This window comes from Oryctolagus cuniculus, chromosome 9 (genome assembly GCF_051225735.1).
Source record: "Oryctolagus cuniculus isolate XC-2025 breed Fujian yellow rabbit chromosome 9, ASM5122573v1, whole genome shotgun sequence".
Taxonomy (NCBI): Eukaryota; Metazoa; Chordata; class Mammalia; order Lagomorpha; family Leporidae; genus Oryctolagus; species Oryctolagus cuniculus.
Genome location: NC_142875.1, coordinates 91747973 through 91772500, shown reverse-complemented (window position 1 = coordinate 91772500; position 24528 = coordinate 91747973). Strand labels below are relative to the sequence as shown.

General features: G+C 42.0%; 1 protein-coding gene across 14 annotated transcripts in view; it reads right to left on the bottom strand.

Annotated features, from left to right (window-relative positions):
• IFT88 (intraflagellar transport 88) overlaps positions 1-24310 on the bottom strand; it is a 127466-nt gene extending 103156 nt beyond the window's left edge. For 3 of the 14 annotated variants that reach the window (XM_008259933.5, XM_008259936.5, XM_089304364.1), the window contains exons 1-7: positions 23806-24060; positions 17397-17492; positions 12857-12919; positions 6510-6566; positions 5074-5127; positions 4446-4509; positions 3466-3535 (exon numbers count right to left, since the gene is read on the bottom strand). In XM_008259933.5, the coding sequence (XP_008258155.2) occupies positions 3466-3535; positions 4446-4509; positions 5074-5127; positions 6510-6566; positions 12857-12919; positions 17397-17486 (398 nt within the window). In that variant the 5' untranslated portion in view covers positions 17487-17492; positions 23806-24060. Of the gene's footprint in view, positions 1-3465; positions 3536-4445; positions 4510-5073; positions 5161-6509; positions 6567-12856; positions 12920-17396; positions 17493-23805; positions 24061-24093 lie in introns of those variants that run through there. The other 11 variants (XM_008259935.5, XM_070049127.2, XM_089304358.1 and 8 more) reach the window with 8 other exon arrangements.
• Between the last annotated feature and the right edge of the window lie 218 nt (positions 24311-24528).

Here is a 24528-nt window from a genome sequence, read left to right as displayed (position 1 = left end):
CCCCAATTAGCTGCAACAGCTGGAGCTGTGCTGACTGAAGCCAGGAGCTTCTTCCAGGTCTCCCACGTGGGTGCAGGAGCCCAAGGACTTGGGCCATGTTCCACTACTTTCCCAGGCCATAGCAGAGAGCTGGATGGGAAGTGGAGCAGCGGAATTTGAACTGGCACCCATATGGGATGTCGGCACTGCAGGTGGTGGCTTTACCCACTATGCCACAGTGCCAACCCCGTGAAACTCTTAACTGCCCAATGAACATAATAAATTGTAGTTTTATAGTTACAGTGATGCATAGAATTCTAATTGTCGGAAGCACTCTAATAAATGTCTTTAAATGTTGTCTACAGATGATTATGAAATGTAAAATATCAACACAAATTTTTAAAGTTAAAAATCTGTAACTTTATTTGTTATGAAGATACTCAAAAGTAATTATCCTCGGCGCCAGCACACCAGGTTCTAGTCCCGGTTGGGGCGCCGGATTCTATCCCGGTTGCCCCTCTTCCAGGCCAGCTCTCTGCTGTGGCCAGGGAGTGCAGTGGAGGATGGCCCAAGTGCTTGGGCCCTGCACCCGCATGGGAGACCAGGAAAAGCACCTGGCTCCTGGCTCCTGCCATCGGATCAGCGTGGTGCGCCGGCTGCAGCGCGCCGGCCGTGGCGGCCATTGGAGGGTGAACCAACGGCAAAAGGAAGACCTTTCTCTCTGTCTCTCTCTCTCACTGTCCACTCTGCCTGTCAAAAAATAAAAATAAAAATAAATAAATAAATAAATAAATAAAAAGTAATTATCCTGTTTCTAACAAATGCTAAGAAAATGAAGCCTCCTTGTAGACACTGACAGATACCTACATACATAAGGGCCTGCCACCCACCCTTATTCCTTGTATGCTGGATCCAAGCCAGTCAAGAGTCTGACTCCCCTTCCCAGAGCTTGGCACAAGCACGGGCAGGAAATACTTTCTGGCCAATGAAAGCACATCCACCTGGGGTGTGGAGGGGTTCTGAAAAGATGTTCTTTGTTTTTTAAAGGGCCCTCAGACTGAAACCTCTAAACTTTATCAACTACATGGACATTTTGAACTGTCACCCCTTTATGGTGTCAATGTAAAGAACAGGCTCTTAGGAAAAACCAAGAGAATCAAAAAGGAGCCGAAGGGATACTATTACTGAGCAGTTAAATTAACCATCCGCCAGACTGCCCTTCTTTCCAGATTTCTTGTTATGTAAGATAGTAAATGTTCTTAATTGTGTCTTTTTTATATACCTTCAATTATTATCAGCTAAAAGGACTCTAAAGACATAATACTGAAATGAAAGAATATAATTTTATTAGCAGTCATTTTCCAAGATACGAAATAAACTGACTTGGTGCTGGCGCTGTGGGCAGCCAAAATGCCTCTGCCTGAGGTGCCAGCATCCCTTACGGGTGCCGGTTAGAGTCCTGGCTGTTCTTCTTCCAATCCAGCTCTCTGCTATGACCTGGGAAAGCAGAACATGGCCCAAGTACTTGTTCCCCTGCACCTGCGTGGGAGACCTGGAAGAAGCTCCTGGCTCTTCAATCCTGGCTTCAGACTGGCCTCAACTCTGGCCATTGGGGCCATTTAGAGAGTGAACCAGCAGATGGAAGACCTCACTCTCTCTCACCTTCTCTCTGTCTGCAACTCTATCTCTTAAAATAAAAATAATGAACATCTTTAAAAAAATAAAATAAAGACTTTTTATAGAGGTTTCTTGTTAGTCAGAAAGGGTACTTATGGCATTGATATAATGGCTCAGATATTGAGTTTAAAAATTACAATTTAGGGGCGGCATTATTGCTTAGCAGGTAAAGCCCCTGCCTGTGATGCCACCATCCCATCTGGGCATGAGTCCTAGTCGCAGCTGCTCCACTTCCTGTCCAGCTCCCTGCTAATGGCCTGGGAAAAGCAGCAACAGAAGGCCCAGGTGCTTGGCAAGGGAGACCTGTATGAAGCTCCTGGCTCTGGCCTGGCCCACCCTGGCCTCTGTGGACATCCAGGGAGTGAACCAATGCATGAAAGATCTCTTTGTTCCCCACCCCCACAACTCAGTAACTCTTTTAAATAATAGCGTGATAAACTACCTGCATTCTTTTTTTCTTTGAAATGTCCTTTTTTTTTTTTTTTTTTAAAGATTTACTTATTTATTTGAAAGTCAGAGTTACACACAGAGAGAGGAGAGGCAGAGAGGGAGAGAGGTCTTCCATCCGATGGTTCACTCCCCAGTTGGCTGCAACAGCCAGAGCTGCACCGATCTGAAGCCAGGAGCCAAGAGCTTCTTCCAGGTATCCCACACAGGTGCAGGGGCCCAAAGACTTGGGCCATCTTCTACTGCTTTCCCAGGCCACAGCAGAGAGCCGGATCAGAAGTGGAGCAGCTGGGTCTCAAACCAGCACCCATATGGGATGCTGGCACTTCAGGCCAGGGCGTTAACCCACTGTGCCACAGTGCTGGCCCTTGAAGTGTCCTTTTTTTTTTTTTTTTTTTTTTTTTTTTGACAGGCAGAGTGGACAGTGAGAGAGAGACAGAGAGAAAGGTCTTCCTTTTGCCATTGGTTCACCCTCCAATGGCCGCTGCGGCCGGCGCACCGCGCTGATCTGATGGCAGGAGCCAGGCGCTCCTCCTGGTCTCCCATGGGGTGCAGGGCCCAAGCACTTGGGCCATCCTCCACTGCACTCCCGGGCCACAGCAGAGAGCTGGCCTGGAAGAGGGGCAACCGGGACAGAATCCGGCGCCCCGACCGGGACTAGAACCCGGTGTGCCGGTGCCGCCAGGTGGAGGATTAGCCTAGTGAGTCATGGTGCCGGCCCGAAATGTCCTTTTAAAATAAGCAATTCTTATAACATCTTCAACCAATCTCATTTTATTTGTTCTTAAAGAGAATCAGTATTGGCACCAAAAAAAACTGAGACTATATTATCAAGTCAAATAGTATTCCAATAAGATCACACATTACACATGTCTTGTTAGACTTGATTCCTTTGCTAGTTCCAAGAATTAGGGAAGTTCTGATTAGTATTCTGCTGACACAAACATTTAAGAATTGAAGGGGCCGGTGCTGCAACTCAATAGGCTAATCCTCCACCTGCGGCACAGGCACACCAGGTTCTAGTTCCGGTCGGGGTGCCGGATTCTGTTCCGGTTGCTCCTCTTCCAGGCCAGCTCTCTGCTGTGGCCCGGGAGTGCAGTGGAGGATGGCCCAAGTGCTTGGGCCCTGCACTCGCATGGGAGACCAGGAGAAGCACCTGGCTCCTGGCTTCAGATCAGCGTGGTGTGCCAGCCACAGTGGCCATTGGAGGGTGAACCAACGGTAAAGGAAGACCTTTCTGTCTCTCTCTCTCTCACTGTCTACTCTGCCTGTCAAAAAAAAAAAAAAAAAAAAAAAGAATTGAAGGAACTGTATATTTTTAAAACATACAACAACAAAGCAACAGCATAAGGACTTACATACCTATCTTCATTTTTGGCTTCCAGAGGAGGAGCAGGACCCCTTGACTGACCAAGTGGGTCAAATGAAGAGCCTGAAACACAATTAGGAATTCATATTTAATTTGAACCCCAGAAAATTTGAATAAAATATGAAAATATCAAGCCTTGTATAACTTATTTAATTTACCTACTTATTAAACATTTTATATTATCCATTGTTAGATGGATACAACATTTATTGTTATAAAACATTTCATATATTGGAAAATTGCCAAGATTTTTAACATACATAAAACCATGTAAATAAAAGGCATGTTAATGTATACAAATTTACTTTCTCCTCTCTAGTAATCTATGCCTCTTTAGCCTACTCTCAGTCATGTGAGATATGACCTAGCATTGGCTTCCTAATTTTCCTTATTGTTACAATAAACATTAATACTCATTAAAATTTTATGTTTAAATTATTAACTTTTATATCTAAGAGAGACAGGAGAAGAGCTCTCCTCCACTGGTTCACTCCCCAAATGCCAGGAGCTGGACACTCAATCTCATCTCCCAGGTGGGTGGCAGGGACCCAACTAACTGAACCATCCTGCTGCCTCCCAGGAAGCTGCATCTGGAAGCAGAGTTGGAACCTGAATTCAGGCATTCCAACATGGGATGCAGGTTTCAACTGTGAGGCCAAATACCTGCCCCCAGACTCATCATATATTTAAACACTATTTTCACCTTTCTTGTTTTTAACCAATCTTTAGTTCATATAAAATAAAATGCACAAAAAATTCAATGTCTTGACAAATTACACACTAGTGTCATACTACCCTGACTAAGAGTAAAAATGTTCTTATCATGCTTTTTCTTTCTTAATGGTACCTAAAGTAATGATGCATCTTGTAATAAATGGCATGTGAAAATAGCAGTAGAGTAGTAATATTTATATACACAAAAACAGTAAAAATTAAAATTTCTTAAAAAATTAGTAGAAACGGTATAACAAACCTCTCAAAGCTGCCTTGGTAAAACCAGCTGCTCTCACTGCTGTCATGGGTCTGGTAACTCCATCCTTCCAAGAACAGGAATCATTAAAAGCTGTTCTTAAAAAAAAGCCACTTCCCATTTACATTTCTACAAATGACGTACAGTTTAATATAGCCTCAAGTTTTAATATTGATTTTTAATCACTCTGCCTCTTCTCTTTCCTCTATAAAGTTTCAATTTCTTGACCTAACTGGACTTAGCTCAGTTTGGAAAGAAAAAAAATAGCTTATTAGCTAAGTATTTTCCTACTTCTGGTTTGTCTCCTATGTGTCTATGAGAGAAGTCATAGAAATCATTGTAAATGGTAGCATAGGAAAAGCTGATCCCACAGTACATTATACACACAAATAATCAGTCTTTTGTTCATTCTCCAGTGGGATTTCATTTCAGACCTGAGTAAATAAATTCAAAGAGATCTTGCTCCAAAGATCTTGTCCAACTTTTACCTCATAATTTAAAGAACCAGTATCACTATATAAGTAACATCTTCAACATAGAAAAATAATATAACAAAGGAAAAAGACAGGCTTTGATAGTAAATTCCAAGTCACAGGAAAGCCACTAAATGAACACCACTGAGCAGGCATACCTGAATAGCTCCTGTCATTGGTCTGCCCATTGAGGATGCTAGTGATGTCTTGGACTGGTAAACAGAAAAGTTAAGTTACAGGGATTCCTGAAAAAAAATCTACCTTTAATTTTACAAACCAAATTACAAAAGGTTTTTTCATAACATTTTTCTTCATTCTATCAACAAGTAAACTTAAACATGATTTTTTTTCCATTTATCACCTGAGGATATAAAATTACAAACTACAAACTGTGAAATAAGGGTCAGCAGGGACCAGCATTGTGGTATAGCTGGTAAAACTACCACCTATGATGCCAGCATCCCATATGGGCTCCGCTTCGAGTCCCGGCTGTTCCACTTCTGATCCAGCTCCCTGCTAATGTGCCTGGGAAAACAGCAGAAGATGGCCCAAGCATTTGGGCCCCCATGTGGGAGACCCGGATGAAACTCTTGGCTACTGGTTTCGGCCTGATGGAGCCCTGGCCATTGTGACCACCTGAGGAGTGAGCCAACGGATAGAAGATCTCTCTCTCTCCCCCTCCCCCTCTCTCTTTCAAACAAATAAATAAATCTTAAAAAAAAAACAAAAACAAAACAAAACAAAAAAACAAAAAAAAAACCAGGAATTCCTACCACCCCTCATTCCTCTAGTCACCCAAATTGTAAGTAATTTGGGCAAGATTTTAAAAAAAAGTCTTATACTTTTTATTACAAACATCATTTATACAAAAACAAATTACTTACATATGCCTATACCTATATATTTACACATACGACTACAGCTACATATACAACTACAATCATGTTGTTTTTAGAATCTACATACTTAATCCCAAAAAGTACAATGGTAGAAAACAAATCTGAGCATTAAATGTATCCAAATATATATGCACAATCCCGATTCAATATTTTAAGTTTTCATTTGCTAAATACAGTTACAACCAAGACTGCTAGTATGTGTACAACAAAAAGGTTTATTATTTTATGAAGTTTTATTTGGTATCTTTCCTTCAAAGGTCTCTAATACAAGTATAAGTAAGACCCAAATATATGCCTCTGAAACACTTTTCTTAAATTTCATTTACTGGTTAGTAAATTTTTTATAATTACAAGCACTATTACATTACTATAATATCTAACTTCACATGAAATAGCAAATGGAATACATAGGAGACTTGGTTATATTACATAGAAACAGAAGGAGGTCAGTCAACAAACACAAGGCTAACAAGTGGAAAAAGGTAATACAATATTTTATTACATATTTACAAATCAAAATGACTAGAATGTTCAAAGTTTTCATCAAATTAGACTTTTATACTGTTCGTAACTATTTAAATAGGAAATAATTCTGCATCATGAACTTAAAGGTAGCCAAAATTATTTAGAACTGCCTAAGGTGATCTTACGTATAAGAAAAAGCATCTTAATATTCTCAGCTTACAAAAACCTACCCCATATCCGGTAGCTACAGGTCTAGTAACTGCAGTGCTTGGTATTTTAGCAGTTATCTTGGGGAGGAAAAAGAACATAGTTAACAGAATTCAGATTAAGGTATATAATAATGGAAAACTGGAAAAGAAATGGGAAATATAGACTTATCAATGAAGAAATATTTATACAATATTTAGAATGGTTTGTTTAAATTATCTGGAATATTAGGGAGTTCAGGCATTTTAAGTACTGAGAAGGAGACTTATCCTAGAATTCATTTTAAAAATTTTTTTCTTTAAAGTCTCCTTTTTGGAGACTTTTGCATGACTTGATTGCCAAGAAGATCTGTTTCCATGTGTGAATGCATCATTCATTAAATATTTACTGCATCCTTGTTACTGCCAGCCAGTAGGCCAAACAGATATAGGATTTGGAGTCTAAGAGCCTGGGTTTGAATTTCACCTTTCCCCTGACTAGCTGTGTTTATCCAATCTCTTTGACGCCAATTTTCCTCATCTTTTAAGTAAGAATACAGAGTACACAGATCACAAAATGTGGTTGGTATCAAACAGCACCATGGAGGTGAAAATGTCCTACTCATAGTAGTTGTTAGGCATATTTGTTTGAAATGCTTGATTAAATATCATTTGGGAAGGAATTTTACGTCTAGCTATGATGGACCAGTTTTTAAAAACTTTCCTTCGAAGAAGAACTGAAAAGGCTAGGGAAAAAGATATCTTAAAAAAAAAAATAGTTTGAAAGCACTAGAAAATCACTATAACAGTGATCACAAAGTCTCAAAATAAGGAGGAGCAGGGACGCCTAGGGAAACGACCTGCTAGGGGCATCCGTTAATTCCACAGGCAGGGCTGAGAGCTGCAGCGGCTCTGACAGATTCGCAGTCTGAGAGTCGAGGGCCCGCCAAGGAGGCAGCCTGGTAACCCCGCAGGCTCTCCCTTGTGATCTCAGAAAGCCACACCCTAAGACTTCACCTTAGAAGGACTGAAGTACAATTTAGAATCAACTCAAAGCCAACCAGATTAAGGTGATCAGGGATTCCTAGTGTTGCTAGGGCTGTTACGGAAAAGTAAATTCTCTCAAGCTGTGCCATCAACCAGAACTTTCTGCAGTGACACAAACATTCTAAATCTGTCCTCTCGGATGACAGCCACTGGGCACACGAGCCTGCTGAGCACTGAAATGTGCCTAATGCAGTGAGGATTTGAATTTTCAGTTCTAATGTTTAAACAATTTAAATGTAAATAGTTACATGTGGCTAGAGACTATCATAATGGACAGTGAAGACATACAGCAATAATCATCTCTAAAATTTTTCTTTACAGTGACCGGCATTCAATCAAAAACAACCAGACACAGGGGAGGCAAGATTGCCTAGCCAAAGCCAAGAGAAATAAATGAGTGGAAAAAACCGAGAAGGGGATACATGGGATTCAAATATCAGACACAGATTTTTATGTAACTATGCTTAATACACTCAATGAATTAAAAAACAAGGTTACAATTTCAGCAACTGGAAACCACAAAAAAGAATAAACGAGAATTCTAGATCTGAAAATAATGTATAATTTTAGCATTATTTAAAAATAGTAAAACTACTCACTTATATGAGACATTAATGAGTTGAAGATGAGTGTTGCAATCTTTAGGAAACCACTAAAGGGATGGTTAAAAAATGTAAACTACCAAGACAACAGAACAGGAAAATGGGTTAATAAAAACAAAAAAAAGGAGAAAACAAAAACAGAAAAAAGCAAATAAAAAAAAATTAAACCAAATCAGTATTTTCACTAAATGTAAAAAGAATGAATGTTTCACCAAAACACAGTTAGACTTTATTTTAAAAAATAAAATTCAAAGGGCCGGTGCTGTGGCACAGCGTGTTAAGCCACTGCCTCTGGCACCAGCATCCCATATGGGCAACAGTTCGCGTCCTGGCTGCTCTACTTCCTATCCAGCGCTCTGTTAATGTGCCTGGGAAAGCAGTGAAAAATGGCCCAGGTCCTTGAGCTCCTGACTCCTGGCTTCAGACTGGTCTAGTTCCAGCTGTTGTGGTCATTTGGGGAGTGAGCCTCTATCTTTCTGTAATTTTTTTGTTAAAAAACAAAACATTTGTTTTTTAAATCTTAAAAAAAAAAAAACCTCAATACATGTTGGTATTAAGAGAGATTTTGGGGTCTGCACTGTGGTGCGGCAGTTTAAGCCGCTGCCTGCAATCCCAGCAACCCATATGGGCGCCAGTTCAAGTCCCAGTCACTCCACTTCCAATCCAGCTCCCTGTCAATGTGCCTGGGAAAGCAGTGGAAGATGGTCCAGGTCCTTGGGACCCTGCACCCATGTGGGAGACCTGGAAGAAGCTCCTGACTCCTAGCTTCTGACTGGCCCAGCTCCAGCTGTCACTGCCTTTTGGGGAGCAAGCCAGTGGATGGAAGATCTTTCTCTCTGCCTCTACTTCTCTGTAGCTCTGACTTTCAAGTAAATAAATAAATCTTAAAAAAATATAAAAAAATAGATCTTAAATATATGGATATGTAAAAGTAAAAAGGAGAAAGACATAGAATGCAAATACTAGACAAAAGACAGCTTGGAAACTGTATCAGTATATTAATTTATCAGGCAAAATAAACAAATACATTACTAGAAATATACTTCTTAACAATAAAAGGCTCATTTTACCATAAAAATTTAACAATTTTAAGTATCTCTGCTCCAAATACGTATTTATCTAACGCACGAAATAGACAAAATCATAATCATAGTACAAGATTTGATCACACTTTCTTAATAACAGAATCAACACACAAAAAAAAATCAGTAAAAATAAAGAACATTCGAACGAAATCAGCAACATACGTGACCAAATTGACGTACATCATTATACCTATCAACTGCAGAACACAGATCCTTTTAAAATATATTTAGAGTATTAATACATTTCAAAAAATTGAACTTATACAGATTATTTTCTGTTACTAAGAATAAAGTTAGAACAAAGTAACAAAGATAATTTAAAAAAATGTTGGTAGGTATAGACACTCTAAACTACCTTTGGTTCAAAGAAGAAATCACCATGGGAATTATAAACATTTTGAACTGAAAAATAAATGTTATTAAAAGGAAAAACACAGAAAAAATACACATTAATTTTGTAGGAAAACATGTCTAAATACAGGTATTACCACAAATTTTCTAGGTGAACTTTAGTCACTTGTTCTTTTTCTTTATTATAAGAAGACATTTAAAAGTGTTACAGCACTTGAAGTTCATGTTGGGTACGGGTGTTCAGCCTAGCAGAATGGACAATTGAGATGCCTGCATTCCACATCAGATACGTGGGTTTGATGCCCACCTCTGGCTCCTGACATCAGCGTTCTGCTAATGCAGACCATGGGAAGCAGGGCTGAGAGGTCAAGTAATTGGGTTCCTGACATCTACAAGGGAGACTTGGACTGAGTTCTCGGCTCCCAGCTTCAGCCTAGCTCCAGAAACTGCAGGCATCTGGGGAGTGTGGATGGGCGCTGTCACATTCTGTTTCTGTCTGACTCTCAAAACAAACAAAAAAACTAACCAAGGGCCAGTGTTGTGGCACAGCTGGTTAAGCTGCCATTTGTGATGGCAGCACCCCACATAAGTGCTGGTTTGAGTCTCGGCTGCTCCAATTTTGATCCAGCTTCCTGCTAATGCTCCTGGAAAGGCAGCAGGTGATGGTCCAGGTGCTCAGGCCACTTTAACCCACACGGGACACCCAGATGGGAGTTCTGGGCTCCTGGTTTCAGCCTGGCCCAGCTCTGAATGTTGTGCCACTTGGGAAATGAACCAGCAGATAGATCTCTCTCCCTCTCCCTCTCCTTCCTTCCATCACTCTTTCAATTAAATAAATATTTTGAAAAATAGGCAATTTTTTGTTAGTTTTTATTTTCTTATTCTCATTGTATTTGAAAGGCAGAGTGAAAGAGATAGAAATCTTTCATCCTTTAGTTCACCCCCCAAATTCCCACAAATAGCCAGGGCTGGGCTATGCCAAGCCAATAGCTCAGAACTCAACCTGGGTCTCCCATGTAGGTGCAGGGTCCAAATACTTGAGTCATCAAAAGCTTCCTCCCAGGGTGTGCATGAGCAGTAGGCTGGATTGGGAGTACAGCAGCTGAAAACTTGAACTAGGTACTCCAAAATGGGATGTAGGGGGCCCAAGTGGCAACTTACCTGACCTGTCACATGCCTGTCCTGGGAAAATATGTTCTAAACAATGAATGTTTTAAGTAAACATATTGGGATGACTAATATAAATAATATTTATAGTTTCATGAGCATAAAGAAATTCTTTGATCTAAAATACTTCAAAATTCACTCACCGACACTATAAAATAGGCATAATTATCACATGTCAATTAAAAATTTTAAAAGTTCACTTATTGGTTGCACTGAAATAACTACAAAACATTGCTGAAAGAGAAACTAAAGACAACAAAAATAAATGGAGAACCATCTTGTGTTCATGCATTGGAAGACTTAATACTGTTACAAAGTCCATTCTAACTAAAGTAATCTACAGATTCAATGTGATCTCTAACAAAATCTCAATGTCATTTTTTGTAGAAAGAGAAAAATTCACCCAGAAATTTCTATGAAATGTCAATGATCGTGAATGGCTAGACAATACTGAAAAAGAACAAACTTGGAGGACTCTTGCTTCCTGATTCCAATATATGCTACAAAGTTGCAGTAATGAACAGTGTGGTGCTGGCACACAGACAGACATATAGACGAATAGAGTAGAAAAAGAATCCCAAAAACAAACACTTGAGTATGTGGTCAAATATGGGTGGCCACAGGGGTGCCAAGACCATTCAAGGGGAAAGGGCCGCCTCTCCAACAAATGACGCTGGGAAAATCGGCTATTCACGTGCAAAAGAATGGAGTTGGTGGGGGTAAGGGGCAGGCATTTGGCTTGGCACTTTTGACACCAGTTAGAATGACACATTCCACATCAGAGTGCCTGAGTTCAGCTCCTGGCTCTGGCTCCTGATTCTAGCTTTCTGCTAACACAGAACCTGGGAGGCGGCAGTGATGGCTCCAAGAACTGGGTCTCTGCTACCACATGGGAGATCTGCACTGAATACTCAGCTCCTGGCTTCGACCCCCATGGCTGTTGAGGGATTTGAAGAAGCACATGGAAACCATCTCTCTCTCTCACTCTCCCCCTCTCTCTCTCTCTTCTGTCCTCTCAGAAAACAATAAATCAATAAAATAAATAAGATAAAACAACGGGAGTGTACACTTGGTGCAGCAGTTGAGTCACTGCTTGGGATGCCTATATCCCATATTGGAATACCTGGTTTGAGTTCCAGCTCCTCCACTGTGAACCAGCTTCTTACTAATACATACCCTGGGAGACAGCAGATGATGGCTAACTTATTTGGGTCCCTGCCACCCAAACAGGAGACTTAGATAGAATTCCGGGCTCTGGCTTCAGCCTGGCCCAGCTCTGGTTGTTGCAGGCATTTCAACAGTGAACTAGCAGACAGATGATCTCTCTCCCATCTCTCTCTCTACCTTTCAAATAATTAAAAAAAAAAAAGATGAACCACAATCTTATACCACATACAAAAAACTAATTCTTAATAGATTAAACATCTAAAATATAACCTAAATCTACAAAACTCCTAGAAGAAAATATAGAGAGGAAAGCTACTCAGCACTGGTCTTGGAAGTGATTTCCTAGGATATGGTAACAAAAGCAGAAGTAGACAAGTAGGACTATAAAACTGAAACAACTTTTCTGCCTCAAAGAACACACTCAACAGCATGAAAGTGCAACCTACAGAATGGGAAAAAAATATTTGCAAACCAGGTGTCTGAGAAGAAGTTAATATTCAGAATATATAAAAAAAACTCCAATAATGCAACAACAAAAATAGGCAAGTGTCCACTGATGACTGGATAAACAAAATGTAGTATATACAGACAATGAAATGTAATTCAGCCTGAAGAAGGAAAGGAAATTCTGACACATGCCATAACATGGATGAACCTTGAGAACATTACACTAAGTGAAATAAGCCAGTCACAGAAAAGACAAACACTCTAGGATTCCACTTATGTGAGCATCTAGGGTACATTCTATAGAAGCAGAAAGCAGAATGGCAGTTATCAGGGGCTTGGGAAGGGGAGGAGACAGGACACAGCGTTAATGGACATAGTGTTTCCGATGTAAAGAGTGAAACACATAACCTGTTTCACAACAATGTGAATGTACTTAACACAACAGAACTGTACATGCAAAAACTGTTACAGTGGCAAATTTTGTGATGTGTGTTTTATCACAGTCTTTTAAAGAGATTTCACTTACTGGATGTCTTCTGCCATGACTAGTTCTCACAGCCTGTTGAAAAGCTGTGTCATTTTCCAAGTCCTAAAGGAAAAAGGCAAATTTGATATTCAACATCAAGTGAGAATTAGGAAAAACCAGTTTACATTCTTATTCAGTATTTAAGATCTTCTACAATTTCTCTCACTTCAAAGACTGGCATTTGGGAAGGACTCAAGACTACTCCATAGGGCCAGTGCTGTGGAGTAGTAGGCTGGGCCTCCACCTGTGGTGCTGGCATCCTATATGGGCGCCAGTTCATGTTCTAGCGGCTCCTCTTCTTTTCCAGCTCTCTGCTATGGCCTGGGAAAGCAGTGGAAGCTGGCCCAAGTGCTTGGGCCCCTGAACCCATGTGAGAGACCAGGAGGAAAGTCTTGGCTCCTAGTTTCAGACTGATCCAGCTCTGGCCACTGTAGCAATTTGGAGAGTTAACCAGAAGATGGAAGACCTTTCTCTGTCTCTCCCTTTCTCTCTCTGTAACTCTACCTCTCAAATAAATAAATAAAATCTTAAAAAAAAAAAAAAGACTCCTGTCCTCTAATCTCACCTCTTCATGCTACCTAAATCATCAAACCTCCATTAGAAGAGGGGTATTGATTATGCTAGTTATTTTAAGGGCATTTTACTGATAACTGTTCAAGAGTGGAATCGTAACGCAAGGTTAGAAGTACAGTTCACAAGAACTGGCCTTTCTTCCCTTTCTTCCTAGTGGCTGTAGCAGTAAGAATAGAGATTCATATCTCTTACTTCCTCCAACCCATTTTTTCCTTTCTTTTCCTGTTTGCTGGGATCACCCTAATCTCTCTGAGAGAGCCCAACAACACAAAAGGCCATAATCTCCACAAGCAAAGGGGCAGACATTTTCTTTTGCTCCATTCCCCTTTGCCCAAGTGAAAATGACAGTCACCTCGCTGGAGAGGAAGCGTGAGGTTCAGACAAGAGCAAGCACTCTACTAAATCCAGATGAAGATGAAGTCCATCTCAGATGAAATAAAAGGCGATTTTGCTTTGCTGACTCCTAACCTGTACTTCTATTCTTTATCAGGAAAGTTGAGGAAAGGAACACTAGTCAAAGGCAGGGATACAAGTCAAGCATTCCTGGGTTTCCTGAACAGCATGCCATTTTTTTTTTTTTTAAGATTTATTTATTTATTTTGAAAGTCAGAGTTACAGATGGCAGCAATAGCCAGCACTGAGCCAGGCCAAAGCCAGGAGCCAAGAGCATCATCCAGGTCTCCACATGGGTGCCAGGGCCCAAGCATTTGGGTCACCTTCCACTGCTTTCCTAGGCGCATTAGCAGGGAAGTGGAACAGCTGAGACTCAAGCTGGCACTCACATGGGATGCCAATGCTGGCCCCCAACATGCCAATTTTATATTCTGTAAGAATATTCAGTCTTATCAGCTGCCAATCTTTTTCTTTTTTTAGTTAATTTATTTGAAAGGCAGAGTTACAGAGAAAGAGAGACAGATCTTCCATCTGCCAGTTCATTCCCCAGATGGCTGAAATGGCCAGGACTGGGCCAGGCCAAAAGCCATGAGCTTCATCTGGTTCTCCCGTGGGGGTGGCAGAGATAGACTGCAAGTGGAACAGCGAGGACACGAACCGGTGCACCCATGGGATGTCAGCATCGCAGGCAGCAGCTTCACCCACCACACCTCAACCCCAGCCCCCAGCCCCCAGCTGCCAATCTTCTAACAGCCTTTATCCTCTACTCCTTTTTCTACAACATACACACTCAGGCTCTAACACTTCAGACACTTTAGTGTCATTCCCATACTTGCCTCTCATTCATTTCAGTCTACTTCCCACAAAAAATATACTTGCTGAGTATTAAACACACACACACACATATATAAAATAGTCACTATCAATTATATTTTTAAAAATCTGTAGACAATCAAACTAAAATGTTCATATCATCAGGATGCTAGTAAAATAGAGTTTAAAACATAATTTTATTAAACACAAAGCAATCTTCCTTAGTTTTCACTTTATATTATCTTTACAACCTTTCACATTAACTAAATAAAATTAGTAAGTACACAATTCTCAGCCATAGAAACTGGGAACTTTCATATGAGGTATAAAGCAAAGGTAACCTTCAGGTAACTAATTATAATCTGCTTCAGCAGATCTTTTGAGGAAAGGATCTTTTAAAATTCATAAATTATTTCTGAAATCTCATGAATTAAATCAATACATTCTAACTAAACAATGAACTAAGAGAATTGTCAACAAATTTTCCATTTACAAACACCAAACTCACACAGTTCTTCTAACTTTTCTTTGTTGTGACTTGGATTAACAAATTGCATATTCTATGAACATTTAAAGCAACTGTTTCCAGTAATTCCAGGGTAGGTGAAAGAGTTTATGTCATTTTTTTTCCCCAGTTTTCTACATGTTACAAATTTTCTAGAATGATCAGTATTGCTTAATCTTTCTATTTCATATCAAAAAGTAAACACCTTCTTCTTGTTGCTTATTTTATTTCTAGATTTCAAGTTCACAGGCTACCATTTTATTCCAAAGTTTAAAAAACACTTAAGAATTATTAAATATGGGGGCTGGCACTGTGGCACAGCGGGTTAACGCCCTGGCCTGAAGCGCCGGCATCCCATATGGGTGCTGGTTTGAGACCCAGCTGTTCCTCTTCCTATCCAGCTCTCTGCTATGGCCTAGGAAAGCAGTAGAAGATGGCCCAAGTCCTTGGGCCCCAGCACCCGTGTGGAAGACCTGGAGGAAGCTCCTGGCTCCTGGCTTCAGATCAGCACAGCTCCGGTTATTGCAGCCGTCTGGGGAGTGAACCAGCAGATGGAAGATCTCTGTCTCTACCTCTCTCTGTAACTTTGTCTTTCAAATAAATAAAATAAATCTAAAAAAAGAAAAAAAGAATCACTAAATATGGAGGCCAGTACTGTGGCGTAGTAGGTTAAGCCTCCACCTGCAACACTGGCATCCCATATGGGCACCAGTTCAAGTCCTGGCTGCTCCACTTCTAATCCAGCTCTCTGCTAATGGCCTGGGAAAGCAGTGGAAAATGGCCCAAATGCTTGGGCCCCTGAACCCACATGGGAGACTGGATGAAGCTCTGAGCTCCTGGCTTCAGACAGGCCAGCTCTGGCTGTTGCAGCCATTTGGGGAGTGAACCAGCAGATGGAAGACCTCTCTGTCTCTCCTTATCTCTACCTGTAACTCCGCCTCTCAAATAAATAAATAAATCTTAAAAAAAAAAAAAAGAATTACTAAACATGGGGTGGGCATTTGGCACATCAGTTAAGCTGCCACTCGGGACACCCATATCCCATATCAGAATACTTGGGTTCAAGTCCCAGCTTCACTCCCAATTCCAGCTTCCTACTAATCATTGGGAGGCAGCAAGTGATGGCTCAAGTGGTTTGTTCCTATCACCCATTTAGAATATCCAGATTGAGTTTCTGGCCCCTGGTATAAGTCTGGCCCAGTGCCATCTGTTGGGCCATTTTGAGAATGAACTAATGGGTAGTATATCTCCCTCTGTCTCTGTGCCTTTCAAATAATATAAAATACATTTAAAAATTACTAAATGCTATACAAAATTCTAGAATTCATAAATTAAATTCCTACAAATGCTAGCACTTGATTTGGACATACTTAGAAGTACATATTAGTTGTTCTTTAACAATTCAGAAACTATAACTCCCGCAAGAGGTATAAACATGTTGGAAAACATAAATGTCTTAGTAATTATTTCATATTTTAAATTACTATACTACTAAATATTAAGCAGATACAGGTTTGTTGAAATATATGGATATTCATGAAAGAGAAAAAGCAGGTTACAAAGAAGTACATACAGTCTGATTCTATTTTATCCAAAAATATATAGGGATCTGCATATATTTGTATAGGGAAACATTTGGCAAGATAAACACTGAGTTAGTTAAGGGCTACTTCTGGATGGTGAGCTTCTGTGACTTTAATTTTTCTTAAAACTTATCTCTATTTCCTAATTTTTATATAAAATATTTGCATAAATTGAAAAAGGAAAAAATGCCTATATGACATTTCAAATTTAGAGCAAGCATTAAAATACCAATTTTACACACTTTCAAGTGATCTAAGTCTTCTAATTTGTACATGCAAATAGCTAATGCTGAAGAATATAAAATATAAATACAGATTCAGCTCTGACATCTGAAACTTTAAGCACTTTGGATTTTCAGATTAGGGATGCTCAACCAGTAAAATCTATGTAAATATTCAAAAAGAAAAAAAAAAACCTCCAAAATCTGAAACACTTCTTGTCTAAGTACTTCAAGTAAGGATACTCAATCTGTATATAATTAATCTATACACTCTTTACAAACTATCCTATAGCTTCCCCTCTACTCTAAGTTAGTAGAGTCTTCACTAGTAGCTCTTTTGTAGGTTTTTTTTTATCAGCTTTTAAAATCTAAAACATAATAAAGCATGACCCTCAAATCTTTCAAATCCACCTGGTTTACAAAGACCAGTGTGAAAACCACTACATTCCTACCTCGGTGTCATAGGTTGGGTTGTAGTCATTGTAGCCGGAATAAAGGTCATCTTCATCTGTCTCTGGAGCCAAGTGCACATTTTGCATCATTTGTACCTATGAAAAAGCAGCAGTGTAAATCTGTTCTTTGTTTAATAAATAATTCTTAATTCTAATAAAGTATTTAATAATCTGGTCAAATTTAACTAACATATATATATATATATATATGTATTTGACAGGCAGAGTGGACAGTGAGAGAGAGAGACAGAGAGAAAGGTCTTCCTTTTGCCGTTGGTTCACCCCCTAACGGCCACTGCAGCTGGCGCACCGCGCTAATCCGAAGCCAAGAGCCAGGTGCTCCCTCCTGGTCTCCCATGGGGTGCAGGGCCCAAGCACTTGGGTCATCCTCCACTGCACTCCCGGGCCACAGCAGAGAGCTGGCCTGGAAGAGGTGCAACCGGGACAGAATCCGACGCCCCGACTGGGACTAGAACCCGGTGTGCCGGCGCCGCAAGGTGGAGGATTAGCCTAGTGAGCCACAGCGCCGGTCAAATTTAACTAATATTTTATGGCCTAAATTTTTTTTTTCATATCAAACTCCCAAAACTAAGTGTGAAAACAGCCACTCATTGTCCTCGCTTCACATTTAGTCCACACAAGTGACAGGCACTACAGAGGAGTACAGTTGATTGCCCTGGTTTTCATGGAGCTTTGTATTGCTGCAGAAGCAACATGTCTATAGTAAAATAAAATGCAAGGCAGAAACCACTAAAGACTCATAAGAATGGCTAAAATTAAAAAGACCAACAACATATACTGCCAGCAAGGACAAGGAGCAACTAGAGTATCTACCTTGGAGGGTAAAATGGTACAACTTTGGAAAGGGGTAGGGTGATTTTACAGAACTGACATATACCTTTTCTGATTTAATAATTCTACTCCAAAGAATTAATCCAAGAGAAATGAAAACATAGAAATGAAATTAAAAGATCTGTACAGGAATGTAAATAGCAGCTTTATTCATAATAGCCAAAAACAAAAAACAGACCAAGTACCTATTAACAGAATGGATAAGCAGAATGTGACATATTTATTCATTGATGTAATATTCAGCAAAAAAAAAAAAAAGAGAGAATGCATTGATGACATATAGAACAACATAGAAAACTCCTGATTGTGCAGAGTGAAAGAAGCCTCACATAAAACTACGTTATGCCTTGTTTCATTTATGTGAAGTTCCAAACAGACAAAACTATCAGCAAACAATTGTTTACAGTGGTTGCTTTTCGGGATGGGGGACAGAAACTGAAAGGAAGAGGGTATGAAAGAACTTTATGGGGTGACGATAAATGTTTTAGATCTTGACAAGGGTTTGAGTCTCACAGCAAATGCATACTTAAGATTTCTGCTTTTCTTTATAAATTTTATCTCAAAAAACTGTGGGCATTTAATGAACTATAATTTGTATGCATGATGAAGTATTTAAGAGAAAGCTTGGTAACTGTAATTTAGTCTGAAATGCATAAAAAAAAAAAGGTGGATTGGTAGATGGAGAGATAGGCCAGTGGATGGATTTATGATAAAGCAAGTACAGACGATGTCAAAGGCACAATCTAGGTAGGAGGTATCATGCTTGCTATAAAATTCTTTCAACTCTGCTGCACATTTGAAAATTTTCATAATGAAATGTTGGGGGAAAATGCAAGACAAGTAAAATAGAAGCATAAGAGAAATGTAAACCACTATAAACATAAACTGTCGGTGTCATTATTTCACAGAATCTGGGAAGTGTTCTAAGAAGTATCATTCAAATCAAGTCAACATTTTAGGTCATTTTGAGGATGGTAAGTGGGGGAGAGTTACTTATCCAAGACATGTGCAACCTAACTACTTTGTCTACCTCCAATGTTTGTGTGTGTTTTTTTTTAAGATTTATTTATTTATTTGAAGGAGTTACACAGAGAGAGGAGAGGCAAAGAGAGTGAGAAAGAGAGAGAGAGAGAGACTGGCGCCACGGCTCATTAGGCTAATTCTCTGCCTTGTGGCACCGGCACACCAGGTTCTAGTCCCGGTCCGGGTGCCGGATTCTGTCCCAGTTGCCCCTCTCCTAGGCCAGCTCTCTGCTGTGGCCTGGGAGTGCAGTGGAGGATGACCCAAGTGCTTGGGCCCTGCACCCCATGGGAGACCAGGAGAAGCACCTGGCTCCTGCCATCGGATCAGCGTGGTGCGCCGGCCGGTGCGCCGGCCGCAACGTGTTGGCTGCGTCGGCCATTGGAGGGTGAACCAACGGCAAAGGAAGACCTTTCTCTCTGTCTCTCTCTCTCTGTCCACTCTGCCTGTCAAAAAAAAAAAAAAAAAAAAAAAAAAAAAAAAAGAGAGAGAGAGAGAGAGAGAGAGAGAGAAAGAGAATCTTCCACCCGATGCTTCACTCCCCAACTGGCCACAATGGCTGGAGCTGCATGGATCCGAAGCCAGGAGCCAGGAGCTTCTTCTGGGTCTCCCACGCAGGTGCAGGGGCCCAAGGACTTGGGCCATCTTCTACTTCTTTCCCAGGCCGTAGCAGAGAGCTGGAGTGGAAGTGGAGCAGCCAGGTCTCAAACTGGCACCCACATGGGATGCTGGCACTTCAGGCCAGCACCGGCCCCAACCTACAATGTTCTTTAAAGCTTGTACCATTTCAAGTATGCCAGTAAACCCCTAAGAGATTTTCACTTTAACTTTATTGCTCAGTATAATGCCAAATACATGTGGCTTCTCATAACCTTTAAGAATATTTATACATACTTTTTAAGTACTATCAAATTATTACTTTAAAAGATAATTCACAGGCCATAAAATGAATCCTTTCAAGACTTAAGATACCGCAGTTTTTAGTATACAAAGGTACTTCTTTTTTTTGTTTGTTTGTTTTGTTTTGTTTTTTTTGACAGGCAGAGTGGACAGCGAGAGAGAGACAGAGAGAAAGGTCTTCCTTTGCCGTTGGTTCACCCTCCAATGGCCGCTGCGGTCGGAGCGCTGCGGCCGGCGCACTGCGCTGATCCGATGGCAGGAGCCAGGAGCCAGGTGCTTTTCCTGGTCTCCCATGAGGTGCAGGGCCCAAGCACCTGGGCCATCCTCCACTGCACTCCCTGGCCACAGCAGAGAGCTGGACTGGAAGAGGGGCAACCGGGACAGAATCCGGCGCCCCAACCGGGACTAGAACCCGGTGTGCCGGCGCCGCTAGGCGGAGGATTAGCCTAGTGAGCCGCGGCGCCGGCCACAAAGGTACTTCTAAAAGCTCATAGAAAATGTAATTAAAGAATGTTTATTTTGGTGCAAAAGACTTTGAAATCTATGTACAGTGTCCATTTTCCATTTTAAAAAATTAAAAAAAAACAAAATGGCTGCTTAATTTTACATCCTATGACAGTTCCAATCTTTTGCATCCTAGTCAACACTCGTTATTATCCTCGGTTTTGATTATGGCCATTCTAGTGGAGGTGAAGTTTTTAAGAATTATTTTATTTATTTAAAAGACAGTTACAGAGAGAAGTAAAGCCAGAGAGAGAGAGAGGTCTTCCATTCTGCTGGTTCACTCTCCAAATGACTGCAACAGCCAGAAGCCAGGAGCTTCCTCCAGGTCTCCTACAGGGATGCAGGGGTCCAAGGACTTGGGCCATCTTCTACTGCTTTCCCAGGCCATAGCAGAGAGCTGGATCAGAAGAGGAGCAGCCAGGACTCAAACTGGTGCCCATATGGGATGCTGGTGCTGCAGGCTGGGTCTTTAACACACTGTACCACAGTGCCGGCCCCCCTTGTTTATTTTTAAAAACTGGGTTGTCTTATTTGATTTATGAGACATCTCAGTTTATTCTGTATTCTAGATTTTATCATATATATAAATTGCAAATATTTTCTCCCCTTCTATTTCACTGTCTTTTCACTTTCTTAATGACATCCTCTGAAGCATAAAAATATTTAATTTTATGACATACCAGTTAACTATATTTTTCTTTGGTCAATTATGCCTTTGGAGTCACATCTGAAAAACAGCTAATTCAAGGTCAAGAAGACTTACATTTTCTTCTAAGAGTTTTATGGTTTGGGGCCATTACATCCAGGTCTTTGGTCTATTTTGAATTAATTTTTCAATTTTTTATGCAAATTCACTACAAAGAGCAACTGTCAATCACAAAGAAACACTAATTACAAAACACTGTGGTGTGGTGGGTAAGTCCACTGCCTGCAGTGCCGGCATCCCATATGGCCACCGGTTCGAGACCCAGCTGCTCCACTTCCAATCCAGCTCTCTGCTGTGGCCTGGGAAGGCAGGGGGAAATGGCCCAAGTCCTTGGGCCCCTGTACCTTTGTGGAGGACCTGGAGGAATCACCTGGCTCCTGGCTTCAGATTGGTGCAGCTCCAGCCGTTGCAGCCAATTGGAGAGTGATGGACCAGTGGAAGGAAGACCTCTCTCTCTGCCTCTCCTTCTCTCTCCGTAACTCTGACTTTCAAATAGATAAATAAATCTTTAAGAAAAAAAAACTGTCAAAAGGCATTGGTAGATGATATATTAAGTATTTGAATTTAAAAGCTTCAGCTTAGATAATACTAAACCAGTGATTCTCAGATATTACAGTACATCAGAAACCTAAAGCCTTCTTACATTCAGGTTGCTGCTTCTCTGCCACCAGTGGTTTCCAGCTCAGTAAGCCTTAAGTGGGGAATATCACAACTCCTCTGCTCCTTACAATGTAGGTTTCTAGTAAGCCACCAAGTGATGCTGATGTTACTGGTCTGGAAACCACACCCTGAGAACATCTGGAGTTCTGCTGAAGTCAAACTGGCTCACAAGTAAGTCATATTCTATAAGCACCTACAGAATTGGAGATCTTCTCTGCTGGTTGTAAACAGGTTGATAAAAAGTTTATACATGAAAGAGATTTTAGGTAGACAGACATCTGGTAGGAGATACTAATTTTAAAAACGTGGAAAGCAAAGTCAGGAAAAGTGAAAGGCATTCCCCATGGCTAAATTAGCCTGGTTAATAAATAAATAAATCTTAGAAGGAATCTTGGGAAAGTACTAAACTCAGCAATCCAAATCCATGGGATGATCTAATACTGAACATGTACACTTTTCTTCTTGTTTTTATTCCTTAAAGAATACAGGATACCAACCATTTACATTGTATTAGCTGGGATTTTTTTTTTTTTTTTTGGACAGGCAGAGTTAGACAGTGAGAGAGAGAGACAGAGAGAAAGGTCTTCCTTCCGTTGGTTCACCCCCCAAATGGCCACTACTGGCTGGTGCGCTGAGCCAGGAGCCAGTTGCTTCCTCCTGGTCTCCCCATGTGGGTGCAGGGCCCAAGGACTTGGGCCATCCTCCACTGCCCTCCCGGGCCACAGCAGAGAGCTGGACTGGAAGAGGAGCAACCGGGACAGAAGCGGCGCCCGGACCGGGACTAGAACCCAGTGTGCAGGCGCCATAGGTGGAGGATTAGCCTAGTGAGCTGCGGCGCCGGCTTGTATTAGCTGTTCTAAGCACTCTAGAGATAACTTAAAGTAATGAGCGTCTGTGCTGGGCTCTGTGCAACTACTTGAGCTTATGAATATTTTGGCTCTCGACTAACTGCCCCTACCCCCAGATACGGAGGGACAACCGTACTTTATGTCTTTGGAATTGTTTCATCTTTGTAATGCTCAGTATAAGCTGGACCCATTCGTTTGTGCACCTTCACTCCAGAGTCAACCTTTGACTAGGCCATTTCCAAAGCTTAACCTAACACAAAAATTAAAGCCGGGACAGGCGTCAGGGCATCCCCGGGGCCCCAGCATCCCATGACGGAGGGCCTGGCTACTCTCTGCTCTGATCCAGCGGAGGCTGGACCGAATACTTGAGCCCTCGCCTCCCACCTGGGAGACCCCATGGAGTTTCTGGCTCCTGGTTTAGGCCTGGCCGAGCCCCCTAAATATGGGCATTTGGAGGGGGAATAAACCAGGGGACAGAAGATCTCTGTCACTCTGCCTTTCAAATGCATAAATCTTATATATATTTAAAAAAAAACTGTAACAGCATTCACCGCCTCTACTGTAACATTCAACAGCTGGTGCCACTGGTCCAATCGGGTGGGATGTTTTCTCCTAAGGTGAGACTGATTTGGGACAGCCACCCCAGGAGGAACAGCAATGCCCTTTCTTTCAGGAGCCGCAACAAAAGCCCAGCGCTTCAAAGTGGACGGATGGAGACACAGCCCGGGCACAAGCAGCCCAGGGTGGGCAGGAAGGAGGCGCGGGGGCAGCCGGAGTCCTGCTGGGCCCCTCCACAGACCCTCCTCCCTGTCCCCCTGACCCCAGGCCGAAGGGGGCCCACGGCGGGCTGGGCGCGCGGGATGCTGCGGGCATGGCCGCCAGGGGCCCCGAGGCGCTCAGCCCCAGGCTTTTCTCCTACCTCGCGCTGAAGAGAGCGAGGAGACTGCGAGCGGAGCCCCGGGAAGACGCGGGGTTAGAGCGCCGCTACTAAGAGCGTCAGTAGGCCAGAGCGCGGCGCCTGTTGCCAAGGGCGGAATCCAAGCAAGCTGCTCCCATAGTTCTCCGCGCGAGACCGGAAACGCGGGAGGGGCTGGGAGCGGGGCCTGGCCGGCCGGCGCGAACAAACTAGGGGCCCGGGACCCGGGCGCCCGGAGCGGTCCGAGCGGGCGGCCTCGGCGGGAGGGGTGGGAACCCGCGGCTCTTGTACCTTCTGATGAAATCATCCGGAAAGCAGATGCCGAAGCGTGTCATCTGGGTTACTAGAACTAGCTCCTGTACTGCCGCGCTGATGTGTGCGCCCTGGAAGCCCGTTTTGCGGACCACCGGGAACCCTTGGGACCCTTATAAAACTATGCCCAGTCTTTCCTCACCCCGACCCGCGTCTGCATGGTGTTCCCGCAGTCCCCGGTGCGCGCCTTTACTGTAGTTTGCAGAGTATTCTTACCTGTTTTCTCCACTAGAGGGGGTGTGCCTTAAAGGCCCGGAGTTGAACCGTTGTGGCTACCTGAGTCATGGTAATAATTTTTCAGTTTCCCGTTAAACTTTGTCTTCAGTTTTAAAGATAAATGGGGGAAGGAGGGAAGGAGGGGGCTGTGGCGCAGTGGGTTAAAGTCCTGGCCTGAAGCACCGGCATCCCTTATGG